The 25,356-nt window shown below is 34.3% G+C and overlaps 2 protein-coding genes across 3 annotated transcripts; both read right to left on the reverse strand.

Annotated features, from left to right (window-relative positions):
• Positions 1-5,653: 5,653 nt before the first annotated feature.
• On the reverse strand, positions 5,654-12,158 carry LOC114291756 (protein IQ-DOMAIN 21). Of its 2 annotated transcripts, none has more exons than XM_082882083.1 (5): positions 11,983-12,158; positions 11,723-11,828; positions 8,723-9,028; positions 7,343-7,645; positions 5,654-6,549 (listed from the first exon to the last, which is right to left on the reverse strand). In XM_082882083.1, the coding sequence occupies exons 2-5, from the start codon at positions 11,804-11,806 to the stop codon at positions 5,878-5,880; spliced, it is 1,365 nt and encodes a 454-aa protein (XP_082738209.1). In that variant the 5' UTR covers positions 11,807-11,828; positions 11,983-12,158; the 3' UTR covers positions 5,654-5,877. The 2 variants fall into 2 exon arrangements, with proteins under 2 accessions (XP_082738209.1, XP_082738210.1); XM_082882084.1 differs by having other exon boundaries at positions 5,654-6,546; positions 11,983-12,152.
• Positions 12,159-16,309: 4,151 nt separating this feature from the next.
• LOC114291553 (receptor-like protein EIX1) lies at positions 16,310-19,628 on the reverse strand. The gene has a single exon (XM_028235401.2). The coding sequence runs from the start codon at positions 19,292-19,294 to the stop codon at positions 16,337-16,339; it is 2,958 nt and encodes a 985-aa protein (XP_028091202.2). The 5' UTR covers positions 19,295-19,628; the 3' UTR covers positions 16,310-16,336.
• Positions 19,629-25,356: the final 5,728 nt, after the last annotated feature.

Here is a 25,356-nt window from a genome sequence, read left to right on the forward strand (position 1 = left end):
CTTAACCCAGCTCTGACTGCCGCAGACGTCGCAGCCCAGCCACCGCCTTGTCCCAGCTCTGACGGCCGTGGGCATCACGACCCAAGCTGCTGCTCACCGTTGGTGCTTCATTTCAGTGTAACGGCGCAGCTCCTCAGAGACCCAGACACACCGAAGCTCAGCTCCGCCGACCAGCACCGACCCCGACCTCTCTGCAAAGTCACAACTCTGCGACGTCCCTAGCAACATCACTGCGACTTTCGGCCTCAACTGCCCAACGCCGACCACTGTTGGCTCCTCTCTGCCGCGACCTCGCCGCCGGCCTTGACTGTTGTTCCAGTACCCACCACACACGTCGCCCATTCAACGCGTCGTGTGTGGTCACCAACTCCTCTGCAGCATCACCGCTGCTTCTGGACTCGATCGTCCAACGCCGACCACACACGTTTGCCCACTCAACGCGACGTGTGTGGTCTTGCCTAGCACCGTTGAGCCTCAGTTTACATTATTCTTTATTTCTCTCTTGGTCATTGTTGCCTTGAATTTGCTCCTTCTTTCTCAGATATGTGGGTAAGTGTATATATATATATATATATATGTTAATCTTGGTGTAAGCTTTTTGTAAAATAAGCTTTTCAGAATTTCTAATTTCATTTTTTTATTTTTTTGCTCAAAGACTTTGATACACTAAGCCTTAATATTTGTGATTTGAAATTCGAATGTGGAACTTGAACTTGTTTGGGCTTTGCAATTTTCGAAATAGGCTGTAAGTTTTATTTAAATGGTTTTTTTGACTCGAAATTTGTCAAAGAAATTCTAGGCTATGAACATTGACTTGGGAGGAACACTCTTGCAATTTGTTGGACAATCTACTAAATCTTGCTACGGATGAAAAATATAAAAATACTTTTGATCTTGGGTCTGAAATTTGCCATTGAACTTTACTCTACCCACAGTTTGAGCCTTGTATAAGCTGAATCTTTAATATGAAACACAATAATTTTGAGAAAATGACCCGCTTGAATTTCATCACAAAACGGCCTATGGCATTACACCTCTTATTGATGATAGAAACTTGAAATCTATATGTTGATGATACACACATTGGTACTGCAATTTGTTGAGCTTGAAGATGTTGAGTGAATCTTGAACCCATATTATTGAATATAAATTTTGTTGTCGAGCAATTGATCATTATAGTTTCATTGATCTTGTGGATGCTTGGGAAATACATAGCTGATGCCAAAATTTTGTGTGACCGTTGTAGCTTTACGTCGGCTCGGAGAGACAAAACCTTGATTGTTGCATTTTCATGAACTCACTCAGAGGAATAAAATTGTTGTAGTTTAAGTAGATCATTACTATTGTTGATGTCGCCTCTATTTCGGTAATGTTTAAATCATAATCTGAACTCGATATTGTTTATCTAGTTTGTCGGCTTTACTATTTCAGGCAAATAAATTTTTGTGCGAAATCCACAATCTCGGGTCCCTCAGAACCCGCACTAATGAGAGCAAGGGCAGTCCTTCAGAAGTCTGAACGAGAGCAAAACTGTCCCTCAGGAGTCCGAAAGTAGCATACACCCTACTTCAGCAAGAAAGATCCCTCTGGAAAGCAACCAAGTCTACCAAGCTTGCACCAACAAAAGTAAAAATTGCCTATCAGAAATCCAAGCAGAAACAAGGCTGTTCCTCAGAAGTTCGAGCGGAAACAAGACTCTCCCTCAGAAGTCTGAGCGAAAACATCGGAAGTCCGAGTGGATGCGCACTTCTACTTTGGCAGCTAATGGAAGCAAAGGCTATCCCTCGGGAGTTCGAGTAAGAGTCCACTCTACTTTGAAGAAAGATCCTCGGAGCTCGTATTGATGAGGTAAGGGCTATTCTTTAGAAGTTCGAGTGGGAGCACACACTCTATTTCAACAAGAAAGATCCTCGAAGCTCGCACTGATGAAAGTAAGGGTTGTTCTTCGGAAGTCCGAGAAGGAGCACACACTACTTCAGCAAGAAAGATCCCTTCAAGTTAGTAACCGAGTTTACTATTCTTCTTTCTTCTTTAAGGGCCAACAAAAAATTGAAAACTGTTTCAAGCAACATAACACAATGAAGATATACAATGTAGAAAAAATAACTTCTAATAGAGATACACAATGTTGAGGAAATAACTTTCTTCATAACATAAAAAAAAAAGATAGAAAATTCTTGAACAATGCAGTAAATACAAATTGTAAATGTCATAGATAGACTTTTTCTGTGGAATGTTGACATTTGCCCCTAGAGTTGCAAGGTCATTTGGAAAGCTTTCACCAGCTGCTCGGGCTGTGGCCATCACGCACCATCATAGCCATGTCTTCTAAGATATCATGGGGCCCTTGTTCTTTAAACTCTAGCTTATCTGCTTCGACTTTCTTTCTAAAGATCTTCTTAAGTGTCCGGCACTTTTCTATAGGATGTCCTAGTGATTGGTGGAAAACACAATAATTAGGACCCTCGCGGTCCTTATTCGACAAAAGCTCTTTGATACGAGGCAACTTTAGTTCCGCGTCTGCCACCCATTCTTTAACTAAGACCTTCACCTTCTCTACACTACACAAAAAATGAGTGCCATCTTCACAGTTTTTCCTCTTCTGACCTTTGAATTCCTCTCCCTGCGACTTTCGTATAGAAGATGCGGAAGCCGCAGTGACAAAAGGTCCTCGGTATGACTTGAAGCTGGTTTTATAACTAGTCTCGAACCCGCTCTCCTGAGATTGAGGTATGTTGATGTTCCGAGATGCTTCAATTAGTGCCGAAAAGGTGGGTAGCTTGAGATTAACAAGAAGCATCTTGTACCCGTTCAATGCCCCTTCAACACAGATTTGGACCATGTAGCTTTCCTCCACAGCCTCATGATAGTCTACGACTTTGTCTTGGAACCTTTTTACATATTCAAGAATGTCTTCACCCTCTCGTTTTTTTCCTTACATAAGGTAAATGCGGTTACCTTCTCAACCGCTTGAAAGAATTTGGTGTGGAATTTGTTAACCATCTCCTCCTAACTCCGAACAGAGTTTGGGGTCAAGTTAAGGTACCAACTATATGCTCGGTTGGTGAGGAACTTGGAGAATTCTCTCAGTTGGAGGACATGATTTGAACCATGAATCCCCAAAGTCTCGATGAACCACACAACATGTTCTCGAGCATTTCCTTGCTTGCCATCGAATTTAACGAACTTCGACACTGTGTACCCCTCCGGGTATGGATAACTCAACATCTCGATAGGGTAAGGTGGCTTGACATCCGGATCAGGCAAAGAGAGTAAAGTCCTCTTGCTGCGTTCGAGATTGAACATGGCTTGCACATCGGCGAGAGTGAGAAACTGTTGAGGGAGAGAGTTTGATGGTGGCATTCCCGGAACTTGGCTTATGGACTCGAAGACTGAACTAGGAGCAACTTGGCCGCTCTGATGTTGAGAATTCATCATCAGTGAAGACACATGACGATATTGGCCATCGACACCTATGGACATGCCATTTGGTGATGGAACGTTGCATTGGGTCCCATAAAGTTCATTGCGTGCCACGGCTATACTGGGTTGGACTTGCAAACTTGGCATCGGAGCCAAAGGAGACCCATTCGGTACATGAGTAGAATTTACAATCGGTGGAACAAAATCAGGCATAGATGGAGCACCATTTTGTAAAGGAATTTCTATAGGCCTTCCTTGAACTTCCACAGCTATTGGAACACCATTCATCGCGCCGAAAACTCCTCCAACCACTGCTGGACCATGACTCGATTCTTCAGGTGTGCGATTTTGCGCTTCATGGGCCGCAGGTTGGCCATGACTTATTCCTCCTAGCACTTGATTTTGCACACCATTTTGTATAATTTCAGGGAGAATTTGGAGTGGATCTTGATGGTTTTGACCATTCCCAACATTACCATGAAGTTGTTGATGCTTGTCGGCACCAATTTGACCTCCATTTGTTGCTGGTGGTGCGAAATTCGAACTCATCACCAACATGGTGTGGGTAAGATTTTGAAGGGTCGTGAAAATCTCTTGTTGAGTGTGTTGGAGCCCTTGAATGGCTTCAACGATGAGAGGTGCGTCTTGAACTTGATTCCTCTCATTACCACCGTTGGAAGAACCTTGTTGATGAACTTCTTCTTCTCTCGCCATTTTCACCGGAGTTGTGTATATTCCGGATCTTATTGAGACCATTAACTAATTCGCCTCCTCAGTGGAGTCGCCAAATGTATGAGAGGGTTCAAGAACTTTGTTGCAAAATTCGAAGATCTTCTAGGATCCTTGAAGAAAAATTCGAATTCTCTAGAAGATAATGAGAGGCTTAGATTCTTCAATAGTCTCAACTAAGAACACAAAAGCAAAGAGATGATGGAGACAAGAGATTGGGTGAAGAAGAAGACAAAGTAGCTAGAGAGAGAATAATGGCAAGGCTCTCCCATGGATCTCTCACTTTCACTCTCAAGGTTGATAATGGAGAAAAGAAATTAATTTTTTCCCAAGAGTTGTCTCTCTAAAATCTATCCCTTGTAAAGCTATGGGTGGATGCTATTTATAAACACCTCATCATGTAGGATGGAGCTCATGTGCAAGGCACATGGAGAATATTCTCTCTAACCACCTTGTCCAAGGAGGTGACCTCTCTGAGGATAAGGAAAACCCTCGAAGAGGAGATCAACCTCTCGGCGAACCCTTCTTCTTAGCCTCACCTAGCCAATGATCCCCAATCATCCCAAAGGGTCAGGGGTAGTCCCAGAGGACGTCCTGCTGCAGAAGGGTCAGGGGTAGTTCAAGAGAACGCCCTTCCGCAAATATTGCCGAGTCTCAAGGACCCCCTAGATCGTGTCACCTCGCCCCGAGTATAGGCTAGTTTAACTGAAGAGTGAATTTATCTCCACTTACTGTCCTCGGGATCGGGCCCTTTATTCAGACTCCATTACGCCCATGGTTCTGGTACGTAGATCCCAGAAAGCTCCGAGTCCGCAAATGTTCTGGGACTCATTAATGGAGCGGCTTCTAGATTGCGTCTAAATCCGTTTGAAGCCAAGTGTTTCGGATCTCTAGGTTCGTGGATCCAAACCCTTTCGAGTCCGAACCCGAGTAAGTCTCTGAGTTCATGGATCCAAACCCTTTCGAGGCTTAGAGCGATTCGGCCCGTTTGATGGCGATAAATCTGGACCCACCAATCTTGGACTTGCGATAAATTCTGGCTTACCAACCTTAGACTATTGGGTTAATTAATTTAATGGGCTCAAATTAACTCCTCTTACAAACTTTAATTTAGAATTCCAGTCTTTTTAAAGTAAAAAATATTTTTTTGTCTAAATAAACTTGTTTTCCGTTGATCATAAGAAATATTTTCTATTAACTTTTGTTTTTTTATTATACCAAACGCCAACAGAGTATTAGTTTTTGTAGTTTCAATTGGACAATTTGAGCTATACATTTTCAATTTTGTGTTTGAATATGTTTTTTCCGTCACTTACTGATAGAATTTTGAATAGAACAAAATTTCATGCAAAAGTCCCGTACATGATCTTCTTGGGTTCAAAATTCATATAGGGATCGCATGTCAACAAAATTAAAATTATCTAAATTAAAATTATGATAATGAAAGTAAAATTTCATTCATATTATAAGGATCAATGGTATAAAGAAAAGAACTCTACTATGATGAGAAATTCGCCTCTAGAGACATACTTTTAACAATGATCACATTATTGTCAAAATACAAAGAATAGAACAGAACCACAACAAACACTATATATGCCTAATTTAAAAATAATAATACTAATAAATAAAATTGTACAACATATAAATAAGTGATAATAATCGCACACACAATGATGAGAAAGTCTAACTATCACACATTATAAGAAGGATCTCTCAACACAATTAACCAAAAGTGTGTCTCCATTTATGACTTCCCAATGGAAGTGCCCTGCCATCCCTGCTAGAATCCGGGCTACGGCCTGAAATCCATTGAGCCTGAACACTAGGCCCGTTAGGCCGATTCCATTTTGTGCTTGGGCTTCTTGGGGCCTGATAAGTAGTTGATCCTCCACTTGAGACCGGTGAATCACAACCCGACCCAACAGTTGTTCCTGTCTTTGTTGAGGGATTCCAGCGAGCTGCTACTGATGGGCTAACCTGGCCCACAGTGGCTTGACTCCGCACCTTGGCTTTTGCAGATTGGGTTGGAACCATATAGCTTGGGACACCATCAAAGCCTAAATGTATTCGCGGGTGAGTTGGGTACGGATTTGATTCAATTGAGCCACCATTGATCCGACCCATATTGATATTTTTTGAGCCCATTGGTGTTACCAAATCCATTTCAACGGCCTTTTTGAAGGTGTCATCGGTAGTGGCGAGTGTCACATAGCGGCTCTCCCTTGGCCCCATGTTTCGGGCATGGGATGGCTGCGATGCCATCCAATGCTCAAGCCAATTCCATCCCCGGTGCTCATTTTCACGCTCATTGGTGTATAAATCAACGTCATTGCCTTTTGATTCGTCTAAATGCAAGACTTCTTGTCGTCGTTGTTTTTGTTGCTGCTGCTGCTGCTGGTGTTGGTGTTGCAATTGAGAAAATTTAAATAATGAAAATGCTTAGAAAAACGGAGAAGACTATTGTAGGAGTAGTGAACCCATGAAATAAAGATTTTTTTGATAGAACGATGACATATATGTCATCTGTTTCTTTTCTTCGTTTTGATTTACTGTTCACATAGCAAGATATTAATATAGAAGGTGAAACATTGACAAAAAAAAAAAGTAATAACATATATAGTAGCATTTGGTAATGTTAATAATTTACTATTTTTATTTGCAAAAAACATATATTTGTTTAATTTTTTATAAAAATAAAAGAAAAAAATGCTTGCTGAGTAACCGAAGGAATGACTAGAGGGATGGGTGGAAGTGGTGCCCAATAGATGAGGGGGGTTGATTGGAGGTGGTGGGGAAAGAAGAGGGAATAAAATTTGTTTTCAAAGCACGCAATGCAAGTTTGGGTGTGTAATCTTTTTCTTCAATTTTGTTTTTCATGATTTCAAAAATAAAAATAATGAAAAATCTCAAATGATCCATCATTGAAGATCCTTTTCTTTTTCATGCAAAAAATCATTTTTAAAAGAATTAAAAACAAAAAACCTACTTTTTTTCTTCTTAAAAGTAAGTTGTTTTCAAAAACAATTTTCCCAAAATGGTTTGCCAAACAAATTAAAATATTTTTGTTTCCAAAAATTCTATAAATATTAAAACCTTTTATTTTCTTTAAAAACAAAAACAGTTGTCAACCATACATTAAAAAAATTAAAAATTAAAAATTAAAATAAACATAAACATTGTAACCAACCTGGTAGGTAAAAGCATAAGCAAGAGCTGTCTCTCTTTTCATCACACCATAATCATGTTTTCTGGCAGCAGTACTTTGGTCTTGTTCTTCTTCTTGTTCTACTACTTTAGCACTTTTCTGAATCTGAAAAAGCTTCTTCGGTGGTTGTGCTAATGTGAGCCTGCGTGCACGAACTCTAGCCTGCACTCGAACCAATGCTTGCATGCAACGCATTGTCATCTGGGCTTGCTTGCGAACATTATATCCCCTCACTAGGGCTTGTAGCCTAACCAAACCTTTCAATGCTCTCAATGCTCTTCTTGCCTTATTATGAAACCAATTGCCACATACCAATCAATCAATCGAGTGGTTCAAAAATTAGGAGATTATACTATTATTAGTGGTTACACAACAAAAAGACTTCTTGCCAGACTATCAAATTTTTAGAGCAATTTGTTTCTTGTGTTTTATCAATTTAGTCCAATTGATAACGTTGATTAGAGTTTTTGATGAAAAATGATTACTGGGTTGGTTGAGATTAACTCACAACTCAAATTTGGTTCTAAAAGCTTAATACATTCCGCTCATGTGCCCAATATTCATACAAAAGACCGGTGATAATTAGTTAGACCAAATTGAGACAAAATCATAAATTTAGAGTCAAAATTGAGCTAAGAGACATTACAAGGACAAAGCCAAAATATAGGGATTACAGGCCTGATTTTTCCAATCTTTTATGACTTAGAATTCCTTTAATTGCTTTTAACATGAAACTCCAGATTGAGTCAGAAATAACATTGTCATTTGATCGAGCAATTCTACTTTCGCATATTCATCATTTTCACATCAATAATGTTAAAAACATATTAATTTTTTTCACTGAAAGTGCATAGAATGCATTCATTTAGGTAGACTATGAGCCAGATCCAAGATGAATGCAGAATTGCCGACACTGTTTTGTGCAATTTTTTTTTTTTCTTAAAAAGGGTTTTGGCTAGGAAATTTTCCTCCACCCAATTTGGAGCCAAAAACTGAGGCAGAAATAACTTTTAACATGAAACTACAGATTGAGCCAGAAATAACATTGTCCTTTGATTGAGCAATTCTACTTTCGCATATTCGTCATTTTCACATCAATAATGTTAAAAACATATTAATTTTTTCACCGAAAGTGCAGAGAATGCATTCATTTAGGTAGACTATGAGCCAGATCCAAGATGAATGCAGAATTGCCAGACACTGTTTTGTGCATTTTTTTTTTTCTTTCTTAAAAAGGGTTTTGGCTAGGAAATTTTCTTCCACCCAATTTGGAGCCAAAAACTCAGGCCAACATCCTCTACTTTCAAAAATATATTGATAAAACAACTGTTAATTGAGAGAGAGAGAGAGAGAGAGAGATACCAGGTATCCTCTGTAATATGATTGAATGAGAGTTGCAGCCCTTTCTTCTTTAGGGTGTCTTCCATAGCCTGCCAGCTGAACTACTCTCGCTGCTGCTTGGGCAGCTGCAACTGCAGCTTCTGCAGCTGCAGCAGTTGCAACTGCAACAGCAATGGCATGGTTTCGATCTTGAGGAATCGCTGGAGATGATGACTCGTTGCTCTCATAGTTATTTGTGATGTGATCGGGGGAACTTTCTGCCGGAAAATGTACTAATGACACAACCTCTGGTGCCTGTTGTTGTTGCCATTTCTCCACATTGTCTTTCTGAAAACCATGTCATTGCTATGACCTCTCTACTTTTTCACTAATGAAAACTTACATAATTATTTCTATTTGAAAATCAAATCAAGCTACTGAGCTCGACTAATGTTCAATTTGTGTGTTGGATCATGAATTTTCTACAAAAGTTCTAGTGTTAATGAGCTAGCAAAGCATATCAAGCCTACTTTCTCTTATGTGCAACCACAACAAAACTTCTAGAACTACAGTTCTAATATCATGTTAGATCACCAATTGTCCCTAAAACTTAAATTGTTAAGAAATTAGTCCAATAATATGTATCAAACTAATATGTTAAAAACGCTTTCCAAATACTCTTAAAAAAGACAAGACTGAATACATTTTTAAACTTGTTAAGTTTTCAAGTCAATCTTGAACTACTTATTACTCGGCTCGATAAACTTATGTGTACTATCACACACAGCTGGACCAGCTCAAGTCAATCTTTGAGCTCCAATTGATCAAAACTTATTTAACATTGGTTCAAATAATAAACAAATCAATAATTACTCAGGTGGATCAGCTTACCTACGATACCCTAGTTTATACATAGGAAGAATTCATGGGAAAGATTGGGATCTAACATAAAAATCACTTGATGGTCAACGTGGATGACGTGATTGCTTAGGTGGAATGATAAGTATATGTCAATAACAATGTTTGGCCCAAGTTGATGGGGGACCATATTCTCTGGTTTATGTTCATGGTCCTATCACACACAGCTGATCATTATTGTTCAAATTGAAGTACACATTATCAGATGTCTACAAATGAGAGCACACAAAAATTGTGATATGAGTTAGTTGTTACCGAGATTAATTATTATCAGATAATGATAATATCTTGATATTAAATAATAGGGTAAATTACATTGAGCATTTTTAGATTAAAAAAAACTGCAATAAATCACATAAATTTGATATAATTAAACCGGTTTCACATGTTCAAAATTAATGTAAATGGGGTTTAGACACATGGATAAACAAGGTAAATACATATTTAATATAATAAAAAATGCAAATATTATTTTTCCATCCATATGACTAACGAATTACGGATGAAAAAGATGTTAAGGGTTATGTGAACAAAAACAATAAGGGATCTCAATATAATTGTGCTAACCTTACGAGACTCAATATAATTTCTCTGAACCTCAAGGGAGGTTAGAGTAATTTCTCCTAAATAATACGTACATTATCATATTTATACCACATTTAGTATGTCATTTCATGTGACACATCCACAACCGTTGGATATTAACAGAACTCATGTAAGATCCATTGCATCAAGAATTGTAGATGTGTACCATTGGGTATTAACAAAACTCAGGTAAGACCCATTTTATCAAGAACATTAGATTTGCCACATAAGATGATATACTAAATATCATATAAAAAGATAGTAAATAAAGCTTTATTAAACTTGGAATATGGTATAAGATTATTCATCCTTTAGAGGCAAAAAAACTAAAATGTAATTAATTATCCATTTCAAACTAATATCATAAATTAATGGCCAAATAGATACTTTTATTTCATTATCTCTTCCTGGATTTATCCTCTTGTATTTTGATTCTTGGTATTAGGGTATGCTTCATGCATATATGATATATGTATGATGACCCTAACTAGGTGGTGCCAAGAAATCAAAACAAATAAATGGAGATGAATGAGGGGTATTTAAAAAAAATTAATGCCATTAATTTTTGGATCACATGTTTGGAATTTATTATACCAAGAAAATGAAATTATCTTTTTAATTCAATTTTATTAAAAAAAATATTGGAAGAAAGAGAGGGCAATCTTTGACAAATTAAGAGACTTCAGTATTGTTATGCTGGAAAAAAATATTTCGAACGTTGAATGTATGGATTAGACTTATCCTAATGTGAATTTCAGAATACTAAATATGAGTTATATATTTAAATTTTGAATTAAGTATATTTTTCTGATTTCGAGGGGGAAGTTTGGAGTTTTAACTTGTGAAAAATCATCAAACACACAATAGTAATAATATAACACACTAAACTGTTAACATTTTATTTTTGGCGATATTTGTTTGATTGTGTTTTCAAAACTTATTTTTTTAATTTAATAAAAATAAAAAATTAATTTGACCAAAAATAAACCCAGAATTTTAAAAAAATTAATAATTATATCTAACCCAAAAAGAAAAAAAAATATATATAAAAATGAGGAGTGTTTTTCATAATTTTTTTCCCACTAAACTAATTTTAAATAAGGGATTCTCAAAATTCAACTAAATAGAAATTTTCTTCACAGCACCATAAGAATGATTATTATTATTATTAAGACAAATTACATTAGTGATTCCTACATTTTATCCCTTCTTTATTTTGGTCCTTACACCTTTAATTTACTCAATTTTATCTCGTAATTTTAGATTTTGCATCAATTAGACCAATTGATAATGTCGTTAGTATTTTTTTTATACATAAAAAATGATTACTGAATTAGTTGAAATTAACACACTAAAAAATATAATACATAAATTGAGATGAAATTATAAATTCATAATTAAAATGGAGTCAATTAATTTATAACCACTGAAATGACATAAATATGAAAGTATAAGAAATACCGATGTAATTTATATAATTATGATGTATGGTAATTAAATTAGAGATATGTAGATGTATAACGTGAAAAATGAACAGACCTTCTTCTCCGGCGAGTCCTTAGACGAAGGTTTAAAAACTCTCTTCACCTTCGAAAACCACCGATTTCCTTTCTTCCCCTCCATTACAGCCCCCAAATTCAACAACCTCCAATATAAAATTCAGAATCAAATTCACAAATCAACCAAATAATAATTACATATTAAACATATATATATATATATATATATATAAATCAGAGTGTCGGTAATGATCATCATAATCTGTAGATAATAATCAAATGAATGTATAAGAATCAAACCTGAAATAGATGTTAGATTATGATCTCTTTCCTCTTCGCGTTCGTTTTTGTCGAACATCTATATATCATCATCATCATCGAAACAGCAAACGAAAATGGAATATTAGACTCTACTAGAGAGAGAAACTTTTGGAGAAAGAGAGAAAGATAAGTGTTCGACCAGTGACTTCAGTCCCACGCATTTGCCGTTACTATTTAACGTCCTCACGGGGTTTTTTTTTACCGTAACACAAGAGGTATCAAATTTTTTATTAAATAGATGACTAAATGTATTATATGGATGTGGATTCTATATTCATGTAAGTCATTTAGTCATTTTGTTTAGTAGAAAATTTAAAATTTATAGCATTTTTCTTTTTTATTGTGTAGTCCCCGACAATTGGCGCTCTTTGCGAATGGACTTCTGACACGTGTCATTATTAACTAAATAAATTTTAATAATGTTAGACATATCAAAATTTTTATCAAATATTTTATCAAATGTTTCACGTGAAGCGAGTCCCACATAAGTGTAAAGTCTACATTCATATGAGGCATTTGATTAAAATTTTGGACTTTTAGCATTTTCTAATAAATTTAGCGAGTGGATCATCTCTGCTCTTTAATCCAGATAGAGTGCATTGTTTCGACCGTGAAGTTCACTACAGATATTGTTTTAATGATTAGAATTATTTATTTTATTGAACATTTTGTGTATTTCAATCATAAAGAAAATTAGGTTGGTTTGATAATAGTAACCTATCCAATTCATTGCATTTGTCATGAAAAAAAAATGAATGGTTTATTTTTAAAAACACAATTTTCATCTATTTTTTTGGTCACAAATGTAATAATTGTATATATTACATTTATCAAATCAATCTAATTTTTTTTTTGTAATTGATATTTGTGAAATGCTTGATAAAACGATTCAGATCATTAAAATGAGATCTGTGATGACTTCTACAGACCTAAACAATACCCTCAAGAATTGGAGGGGTTCCAGGTCCACAAAGTTAAGGCAAAATATATTTTTTATCCTATAACTTGAATCGAATTTCATATTACTTCATATTGTTTTAATTTAAATAATTTAATCTGTATATTTTAAATTTAGTTTTAATCCAGCCTTTACGTCCAAATAGACATTGATTTTTCAATGTGTATATCTTAAAAGATTGGCACGTTTTACAAAGTTATTAATTTCAAAATTTTAATGGAAAGATAAAATCAAAAATCAACTTAAAATGTAATATCTAAATTATTAAAATTAAAATAATAAAAATTAAAGTAAAATTTAGCTTAAACTATAAGGGTGAAAGTATAATTTAACTTAAAATTAAATAGACAAGTCTTATTTCTCACTAATTTAACTATATTAAAGTGAGATTAATTCATTTGATGGTAACACCGCCACTTGATACAAATATTTTTGCCTTTTGATCAATGTCAAATTTTTTTTCTTAGTGTATTTTTTGAATATTTTTTTATAAAAAGATGTATAAAAAAATACAAAAGTAATATGATCCAAAAAAAATAAAAAAATAAAAAGTATGCTTATATTTGACGAATCTAGCTTATCCCATGATGGTGTGTCCACTTAACAATAATAAAGGCATTTGAACTTACTAAGGTGTCGTTTGGGGAGTGGGTTGACTTTTTAACTTTTTGACTATTTTAGCCTGGACTAAAAAACTTGATTTGGGAAAGACTTTTTGGCTTTTTGACTTTTTTGACTTTTTTGACTTTTTTTATGAGAGGAGTGTAATGATTATGGGTTAGATGTGATGTTTTGTTTTTTGTGGCTAAAACAACTTATTTTGTCTTTTGTGACTAAAATAACCAAAAAAAATCCCAAATAGCTCTTCCCAAACGGAGCCTTAGGCTATATAAAATAGCTCTTCCCAAACGGAGCCCCAAATAGCTCTAAATAATTTCTCATTTTGTTGAGAATTTTAAAAATCACTAATCAACATGCTAACAAATATACCAACTGAACACAAACTGAGACCATTTGTTTTCATCTGCTCTCCTTAATTTTTATTAGTTCATGGATTGTTTTTATCAATAAAAATAATCTCGTGAATCAATAAAATTCAAGAAAGAGACGGTATAATATTACTTTCGACAATGCTACGTAGCTCAAATTTTGTGGCTCAAATGGCCAAAACGACGTCGTTTTGAGTACAGAACAACATAAAAATAGCCAAAACGACGTCGTTTTGAGTACAGAACAACATAAAAATAGCCAAAACGACGTCGTTTTGGCCATTTGAGCCACTTTTGAGCCACAAAATTTGAGTTACGAGACATTTTCCTATTACTTATCACCGATCATTAATTTTCACTTATTAGTTAGAACATCAATATAAAATGATATATTTTACTATATAAACCAATACATTCAAATATGTTACTACATAAAAATATCTTATTTGCAAAAAAATAATAATAATAAATAAATAAATAAACCCTCACTAGAGGCAACACATTCTATCTGTCCCAAAAGTACGAGTACTATTACAGACACATGATACAGTTGACACAATATACATTTATAAACTTATATTAATATTATGTTTATAAAAATAAAGTTCTAGTCTTTGAAGTTTGCTTAGCGTATTTTTTGACTTTTTATAAAAAGATATACAAAAAAATTAAGAGATAATATAATTTAAAATAAGTCTTAATGCCTTGTTTGAGATAAACTAAAAAAGTCAAAAAATTATTTAAAATGTTAGAAAGTCTATATTATTCAAGGTAGTTTGTGGGGGAAGTTACTAAGGCAAAATTATTATTTTATCCTTTGAATTCAACTACCAAAAAAGTCAAAAAGTCAAAAATGGTAAAATGATCATTTTGATTTTATTACAATATTTTAGTACACATTTTTTTTGCAAGAGCTCAAAAAGTTATCCTAAATATACATCTTTTTTCTTTACTTTTTTAATCAAAAAGTCAAAACATACAATAACACATCGTAAACAACTACTTATTTAGATGATCCTCAAGCCCTCGGTCATGTCAACTTTAATGTTGTGTTTGGTTGAGAGATTTGGAGAGGGATTTGGAAAAGGAAATGGAAAAGGTAGGTGAATTGTGAATAAAACATGTTTATGTTTCACTTAGTTTCACACACCTTTTTCTTTTCCTTTTCCAAATTCCTCCTCAAATTCTCCAACCAAACGCAACATAAGGGACCCATATATTTAAGACCTAAAATTGAAGGCACTGCAGTATGCCACATGATACGAACTCATCACACTTTTGGTGAGCTGTTAAATTTTAACTCTCTCACCCACAATTTGCCAAACCAACTTCCTCTACACAATTGGTCGTGGTTTTTTTATTTTTTTAATTTTAAAAAAGAAGTGAAAATAGAAAAGTGAGTTGAGTTTAGGTAGAAAACTTTTGCTTGCATTTAAAGAAAAATTGAAGGAAAGAGTAAGAGAGAGATGAATTAGGAAGGAGAGAAGTCCTTGCAAGTTAATGTGGTTGATTGGGTTAGGTGACATGCACTTTTCATCATATTTATACCGCTCGTGCACTGACTACCATGTTGTTTGAATCTTGAAATTATGGAGTAAAAAGAAAAAGAAAGGAAAATGTAAAAAAAAAAAATAATAATTTATATTTATATTTTATTTACATTACTTACTTTTTTTTATTTTATTTTTATCTACAAATCATTCTCAAATTCAAGATTCAATGACAATGTTAAAGTGACTCTAAATCAAAGTAAAACAAGGACCACTGACCATAGGATTCTTTATTTTATTGTATTTTCATATATTTAGATTTTGTTCTATTATTTAGAGTGTATCATGAATAGATGGATAAGAATTTTTAAAATTGAGAATTCTTGACCGGACAACTAGCCATTTAGGTTAGAAAAATATCATTCAAGTGTTATTGCACCCATATGGGTATTGACAAAGATCAAAAATAATAATTTTAAAAAGATGTAAAGTATTATTATTTTGACTATTAATTTTTTCTCAATTTTTTTTTTAATGTTATCGTTGAATTTTATAACCTTAAGTGTTCAAAATTTTGTAATTAAGTTAATATAGTTTAATTCATTATCGAAGGTAAAAATATATATATATATATATATAATATGTTATATTTTAAATTGAATATGTATTTTACTTGAAACTATTAGTGAATTAATTAAATTTTAGGGAGTGTATTTATAATTTACATAGAATAATTTGTATTTTAAGTAAAATTCAAGGGATGTATTTGTAACATACCCTAAAACTTAAATACAAGTATAACATTAAAAATTTGACTACATAAACAATTGATGTAGAGAGGTAATCCTTTATTGCACAAGAAGGTATACAACACAGCATTTCCCAGCTTTTAAAATTTAGCATTTGCTAATACAATTACAAATCTTGTTCCACATCTCATCTAAAAATTGAAAATAGGCAAATCTCCATGTCTTGTTGAACAACAAAGGACCAAAAAAACCCCAAAAACCCACCACAAACCCCAATCCCACAACCAAGTAGAACCAATCCACTTCAGATTTAGTGCCGCCTTCATCTCTTTTTCCAATCTCAGGTGTGCCACCATCGGTGGTACAATTGCTTGTGAGTGGAGGTCCACAAAGTTTGTTGCCGATAAAGCTAGAGGCATCAAGGATCTGGAGCTGGGTGCCAGATGGAATTCTCCCTGACAATTTGTTATAAGACAAGTTCAAATAACTCAAGAAAGTCAAATTCAACATACTTGTTGGGATTTCACCGAAAAGTTGGTTTTTTGACAAGTCAAGAGATTCCAATAACACCATGCCACCAATCCTAGTTGGAATCACTCCAGTTAAATGATTTCCTGACAAATTCAATGATCGTAATCCCAATAGACTAGTTAATTCCTCAGGTATCTCTCCGGACATATTATTGTCTGATAAGTCCATGCTAGTTACAAGTGTTAGTATGGTGTTGTATTGGAACTCTTGACCTTTGGTCATTACAAATGCATTTTCAAAGAACACTCCCGAGTAAATTGAATAAGAAATACGAACGCTTGAATTCTGTTTCACGGTCAAGGCTGTGAAATTTTTGAAACAGTGTGGTATTGATCCTGAGAAACTGTTATTTGCAAGGTCCAAGATTTGAAGAGAAGTCAAGTAGCACAATTCAGAAGGAATTTTTCCATAGAAATTATTTGAACGAAGACCGAGAATCATCAATTTTGAAAGGCTCATTCCCAACCATATTGGTATTCTTCCAACAAACTGATTCCAGCCAGGATCAATTGTTATCAGCTCTGTGCAATTCTCTAGACTCAAACGAACTTCTCCAGAGAGACTATTGTTCCGCAAGTGCAAGGATTGCAATTGTCTTAAATATCCCAAGGAGTTTGGAATTTTTCCACTTAGATGGTTGTTTCCTAGTTCAATGACTTTCAATGCTGACCAGTTCATCCAACAGTCAGGAATTTCTCCTGATAAAAAATTTCCACCAAGATGAAGGATATTTAGTTTATTTGGTTCGTCTTTCCTATCACACAAGAAATGGAAAATATTTCCAAAAAATGAATTGTTGGAAAGGTCTAGCTCAGTTACCATTGAGGAGACACGAGGTAATGGACCACTGAAGCGGTTGGAACTTAAGTAAATCATTGAAAACTCACTACTAACTTTTAAAATATCAGGAATTTTCCCTTGGATCTGGATGTGAGAAAGGTTTAAATAATTAAAATGGGGAGATAAATTCCAAAACCAACTAGGAATGTTATCTAAAATTCCAGTACATGATAGATCTAGGTCCACAAAGCCCTTTTGTGAATGGAGCCATGCAGGAAATTGAGGACCCAAATTCCAAGAGCCAAGTTCTATTCTATGAAGATGGAATGGAGGAATCCATTCAGAACTAACTTTTAAATCTAACTGGTTTCTAGATGCACCAAATTCCTTGAGACTCGAGAGATTGATGAAGTGAACTTCAGACACAACTCCTTCTAACAAATTATGATCGATATACAAACTTTTCAACTTTGAAAGGTGTCCTAGACTTTTAGGAAGAGTACCATTCAATTGATTCATTCCTAAATCCAGGTCTTCCAAGGATAGACATCTTCCTATACTCTTTGGAATAGGACCAGAAAATGAATTTTGCCCAAGATAAAGCATTTTTAGACTTTTGCATTTAGTCAAACTTTCAAACAACTCTGACATATCTCCCCAAAATTTGTTTTGTGACAAATCAAGGTTTTCCAAGTTGCAGGTTTTTCCCACCACTCTTGTTACTCTTCCTTCCAGTTCATTGGATGATAGATCAAGAGTAACAATAGAAGTCAGATTTTCAATAGAACTTGAGATCATACCTTCCAACTGATTTGTATTAAGGTCGAGCAACTCCAGATGGCTAAGCTTGTACAACCAGTTGGGTATGCTAGAATTGAAATAATTCAGAGAAAGATCAAGATTTCTAAGTTCGGTCATGTTTTGGAGACCACTAGGAATTGGACCTTCAAAATAGCTAAAACCTAAATCAAGAGAAATGAGATTACTAAGACTAAAGATCCACCTAGGTATCAAGGAGTTAAACTCATTTTCAGAGAGATCTAGGACAACCAAAGAAGTAAAATTAACATACGGTAGAGGAGCAATGCGCTGAAGCCCACAATAGGACAAGCCTAAATCTACCAAAGAAGGAAGCATGTTAATTTCGTGCAGCCAGTTAGGTGTCTTGTTGAGATTCACTTGACTAAGGTCGAGGTGTTCCAATGTCGAAAGACCAGAAAGCCATTGAAGATTCTCAACCTCCAACATCAACTCATCATATGGAGAAGGACCTTTTAGACTTAGAGAGCGTAAACTAGAGAGATTTCCAAGTTGATGAGGAACAATTCCTGCAAATCCTGCTTCAGATAAATTAAGATACTGGAGACATACTTGAGATCCAAGAAAGCTTGGAATTGGAATCCCTCCAAAATCATTTCCACTTAGATCCAAGTAATTCAAATGCTTCAAATCAAGCAAAGAAGGATTCACTTCACCACTCAACTTCGATTTCATATAAACTTTGAATTCAGCCTGAGTTGTGTAACCATAGGTATTTTGAAGGTGGAGCTCGTGGACATGGCCAGTTAAGTTGTTGCAAACAGCTCCTGACCATTTGCAACAATCATCTTCCAAATCCCATGAGGAAAGTCGGTTTGAAGGATCTTTTAAACCTTGCTTGAAGCTTAAAAGAGCTCGTTTCTCGCTCTCCAAACAAACCACCTCAAGGTTTCCATAGCAGGGAATTATGCTAATTGTTGCTATTATAAGGAAGCAAAGAAAAAGAACTTGAACAACTCTCTTGGATTCACCCATGCAACTCTGAACAATATGTTAATTGGTGAGCGGTTTATTAATTTCCATTAACTAGCTATGCACATATATATATATATATATATATATGTGTACATATCTATCTTGTGTTTTCTTTCTTGCGGAACTTCCAGGAGATTTGTTGCTAGGCGAATTCAACTTTGACCAAATAGAATGGGAACCCTTTTGGTCTTTCTTTATCTTTCTTGGTCAAGTCAAATATCAAATAAACAAAAAATTCATGGAAAAAGTTTGGCAAAAAAAATTTAAAAATAAAAAATTCGTTATTTACATTCACATAAACATAATCCAATTATGTTAGAAGTCCAATAACCACCCTACCAAAGAACTTCATGATAGAGTTGAAATTATCAGCACAATAACGAAGTCAATAAGAAACTCCATGAGAAAAAAATTATTAATCTTTGCTTGTGGTACAGATATAATAAATTTATAATCCGATTAAACCAAATATTTAAATTTTGTTCTTAATTTAATTTACATAGCAAAAAATAATTTCTACGTTTATATATTTTAAATAAGTTAAATCTTAAAATACAACTGAATGTAGGGAAAGACTATTGTGTACCATATGCTTAAAAAAATGGTATAATTTCATATTTTCTGAGTCATAACCAAAAAAAAGAAAGAAAAGTCATAACCAATTAACACCACATGAGGCATAACAAAAAATCTCATGAATCATGTCATAACTAAAGAAGAAAATGTCATAACTAAAAGTGCATATGGTACACCCTTGCAAGGGGTTTGTATAATAGAATTTCCTCTAAATGTAATATGCACATAAACTTTTTGGCCCTATGTGTTTATTGTATATAAGCGGTGGATATGAGGATGGGGCTAGACATAATACGAGGTGGATCCCATATGTTTTCTTATCTCCTTATATCCCGTGTTTGGTCGCTTCGGATATAGGGAGTTTGGATAGTATACGATGTAAAAGGGGATATGCAATACCACCCCCACATGGTATTGGATATCCCCAACGTCGAATGTAGGAAATCTTTCATCTAAAGGTAAAAAATAATCACTCTCCCCTCTTATCCCATCATATATCTTATCTTAACCAAACATAATATAAGTGACTTCATAGTAAATATAATTCATCTCGAATCCTACAACATATTATATCTCATCTTTTTCTTAGGTATTACATATTCTTCTCAAATTTTATATCCAATATGGACAATTAAACAGGACCCTGGCCCTGTTTGATTCTAGGATATAAAGGGTGAGATTGGATATTATATACAATGGGGTCCACATATCCCATGTTTGCAATTTTTTTTTAAAGAGGATATAATATACTATGGGATTGTATATCCCCAAAATTGAAGGATATACAATACCACCATCCCCCATTATATCATATCCCATAGGTTGGGATATGATTTAAAAAGTCCAATTTACCCCCTTGTCTATCTAATATAATATAATATAATTTTTGAATTTAATATAATATAATTATTGAATTTAATTTAAGATAATTTTTGAATTTCATATAATATAATTTTTTTTATCATTATCAAGTTGACATTAATATAATATAATTTATTTTTTGTTTGGAAAAATTATTGAATTTAATATGAATCTTTAATTTGTTCTAATAAAAAATAATATGAATTTTTAATTTGTTTATTTGCATTAGTTCTGAATTTTTAATTTGTTTATTTGCATTAGTTCCAATATGGGTATTTAAAATGTAGGGCAAATTACAAACACCTCCCTCGAGGTTTGGTGAAAATACAGATTCTCCCATGAGGTTTGAGAAATTACATCCCGCCCCCTAAGGTTTATATTTCCACAACAAATTGCCCTCTGAGATTTTTATTTTCATATAGATTCCCTCCTAATTTCCCCTAATTTGTTATGAAAATTTGACCCTCAGGGGGCAATGTATAATTTCTCAAACCTCAGGGGGGAATCTGTATTTTTACCAAAGCTCGAGGGGGGTGTTTGTAATTTTTCCTAAAATATATTATGAGGGCAATCTTGGAAATTACTTATTTATATCCCACAATATATTTTGTAAAACAAACATGAATAATACATATCCAGTTTTATATATCAAGTCAACAAACATGAATTGGGGGATATATTATCCAATACATATATCCTATTAATTATATATCCTGACTAAATTTTATATCATATTATATCCTCCATTTTATATCCAATGAAACAAATAGGGCCTTGAGTCATATGTGTCATACTAAAATAAATAAATAAATAAATCGCCCAGAAGGCAATTATTCAAATCCATAACAATTAATTAATTTATTATTATTTTTAGATTTCACACTTTTGAATCTATAAATTCAGTCACAATGATGTGACAAGAGAGTTGGGTCTAAATCTTGGGCTTTGGCCCAGTAGTCTAGCCATAACTTAAGATGTGGTTAGAAGGAGGCTTAGGGTTCAAGTTGATAAAATAACAGTGAACCTCTTAAGTTGTAATTTAACTTTACAAACAATTAACTAACATTCTATAATCTTAGTCAAAAAAGAAGAAGTTATGTCGTATATCAGTAGATGTGTAACAAAATAAAAAATCAACATCTATCTTACACCATAGTTAAATTGTAAGAAATTTTTTTTTAGTGTCTCAAATATATATATATATATATATTGGAACTCTCCCATGTAGCGAGAGTTGACTGCTAATGTTTATAGTATATGATTTTTTCATCGGTCTAATTTGGCTGGATTGTAAGAAAGTCTAAAGCATTCAATAATCTAACAATTATAATAATTACAGTACTCACGACTATATCCATAATATTCAAATATAATCTATATAATAAAATAGAATGATTTTTGAAAATATCTCTTTAATACAATTAGTTAGAATGACTAAAAATTAATTAATTTATGTAGTTGATGGTTGAATTTACTTGGATTAAAATAATTTTTTCTCCCAAAGCAATTTCCTAACACCTTCCTCCCATTATTCATGCCGCATATTTCTTCCTTTCGAAGTGTCAGTGTTAATTTAGTGTAGTGATAATTTAGTGTATTATTCATAGCAACCAGCTGTCCTCCCATTATGTACAGTCACGACCCATTAGCCTAGACATTTGTTAGTGTACACCACTTTAGCTTTATGTTTTCAGCTTTATGCTTTTGGTGCCTCGCATCCAATGTACATCACAGGCTATAAGAAGAGAGCTAGGCTCCCTTTGTAAATTAACATCAATCATAATACATACAATTTATTCTCTCTCTAGCAATTTTATTTATTTTATTTTCTCTTTCTTTTTTTTTTCATTCCAAAAAAAAAAAAAAAAAAAAAACCATCATCCCTTTTCTCTCGAAATTTCATTATTTTAACACTCAGTTGGTAAGCCCTTTCAGGTTCCTGTTCCCACTACCTTTATTTTATTTTATTTTTTCTATCTTTCTTTTTCCATCAATATTTTATTATTATACAACTCCGTTGGTGACAATCAACCCTTTTTCCATTTTCTTATTATTTTTTATATTCTACCTACAAAAAAAAAAAAAAAAAAAAACTCTTTCTAGCATTTTTTTTTATAACATCTCTACTCTGTGTTGAGCCGTTCCGCTCCACTTTATCCATCAATTTGTTTCAACCTCAAATAGGTTTCTATTTTCAAACCTATTTGAGTTTGCGGGGGGGTATTATACATACTTCATGGTGAGCATGGTTACACACCATGTGAACCACCAAAGCTGGTGAGCATGGTTATACACCATGGGAACCACCCTAGCCACCCCATGGCGCACTCCCTAAGTCGCCTCCTTCGTGCACCACCAAAAGCTTCTACATCGGTTCGGCATGACCCCGTAAACTGTCCCGACATTGATTCCGGTCAGCTTCTACATAGGTCCGGCATGACCCCGTAAACTGTCCCGACATTGATTCCGGTCAGCTTCTACAATGGTCCAGCATGACCCCGTAAACTGTCCCGACATTGATTCCGGTTAGCTGCTACAACGGTCCGACACGATCATGCAATGTCTTCACCAACGGTCTGATACGACCATACAGTGTTTCTTATCTTATTTTATTTTATGTATTAGTTTATTTTCTTGTTTTATTACTCTTTCCAAACTCAAGTTGGTTTGTGTCTATCCTCTTTGAGTTTGAGGGGGGCTGTTAGTGTTAATTTAGTGTATTATTCATAGCAACCAGCTGTCCTCCCATTATGTACAGTCACGACCCATTAGCCTAGACATTTGTTAGTGTACACCACTTTAGCTTTATGTTTCAACTTTATGCTTTCGGTGCCTCGCATCCAATGTACATCACAGGCTATAAGAAGAGAGCTAGGCTCTCTTTGTAAATTAACATCAATCATAATACATACAATTTATTCTCTCTCTATCAATTTATCTTTCACGAAGCATGACTTATTGGGCCTATTTTAGAATCTATTTTAATGATCCAAATTGTTCATTTTTTGAAATATATCGAGTAGAATAAATATACAAAAAAATCAAGTTGAATAGATATTAATAACCTTTTCACTAAAAATCAAGTTGAATAGATATTAGTATGGTGTTGTATTGGAACTCTTGTCCTTTGGTCATTACAAATGCTTTTTCAAAGCATACTCCCTAGTAAATTGAATAAGAAATATGAACGGTTGAATTCTGTTTTACGGTCAAGGCTGTGAAATTTTTGAAACATTGTGGTATTGATCCTGAGAAACTGTTATTTGAAAGGTCTAAGATTTGAAAAGAAGTCAAGTAGCACAATTCAAAAGGAATTTTTCCATGGAAATTATTTGAACGAAGACTGAGAATCATCAATTTTGAAAGGCTTCCTCCCAACCATGTTGGTATTCTTCCAACAAACTGATTCCAGCCAAGATCGATTTTTATCAGCTCTGTGCAGTTCTCTAGACTCAAAGGAACTTCTCCAGAGAGACTATTGTTCTGCAAGTGCAACGATTGCAATTGTCTTAAATACCCCAAGGAGTTTGAAATTTTTCCTAGTTCAATGACAGTCAGGAATTTCTCCTGTTAAAAAATTTTCCCCAAGATGAAGGATATTTAGTTTATTTGGTTCATCTTTCCTATCACACAAGAAATGAAAAATATTTCCAAAAAATGAATTGTTGAAAAGGTCTAGCTCAGTTACCATTGAGGAGACACGGGGTAATGGACCACTGAAGCGGTTGGAACTTAAGTAAATCATTGAAAACTCACTACTAACTTTTAAAATATCAAGAATTTTCCCTTGGATTTGACTGTGAGAAAGGTTTAAATAATTAAAATGGGGAGATAAATTCCAAAACCAACTAGGAATGTTATCTAAAATTCCAGTACATGAAAGATATAGGTCCACAAACCCCTTTTGTGAATGGAGCCATGCAAGAAACTGAGGACCCAAATTCCAAGAGCCAAGTTCTATTCTATGAAGATGGAACGGAGGAATCCATTCAGAACTAACTTTTAGATCTAACTGGTTTCTAGACGCACCAAATTCCTTGAGACTCGAGAGATTGACGAAGTGAACTTCAGACACAAATCCTTCTGACAAATTATGATCGATATACAAACTTTTCAACTTTGAAAGGTGTCCAAGACTTTTAGGAAGAGTACCATTCAATTGATTCATTCCCAAGTCTAAGTCTTCCAAGGATAGACATCTTCCAATACTCTTTGGAATAGGACCAGAAAATGAATTTTGCCCAAGACAAGCATTTTTAGACTTTTGCATTTAGTCAAACTTTCAAACAATTCTGACATATCTCCCCAAAATTTGTTTTGTGACAAATCAAGGTTTTCCAAGTTGCAGGTTTTTCCCACCACTCTTGCTACTCTTCCTTTTAGTTCATTGGATGATAGATCAAGAGTGGCAATAGAAGTCAGATTTTCAATAGAACTTGAGATCATACCTTCCAACTGATTTGTATTAAGGTCGAGCAACTCCAGATGGCTAAGATTGTACAACCAGTTGGGTATGCTAGAATTGAAATAATTTAGAGAAAGATCAAGATTTCTAAGTTTGGTCATGTTTTGGAGACCGCTTGGAATTGGACCTTCAAAATAGCTAAAACCTAAATCAAGAGAAA

The sequence above is a fragment of the Camellia sinensis genome, chromosome 8, assembly GCF_055761805.1.
Source record: "Camellia sinensis isolate YWXY chromosome 8, ASM5576180v1, whole genome shotgun sequence".
Lineage (NCBI taxonomy): Eukaryota > Viridiplantae > Streptophyta > Magnoliopsida > Ericales > Theaceae > Camellia > Camellia sinensis.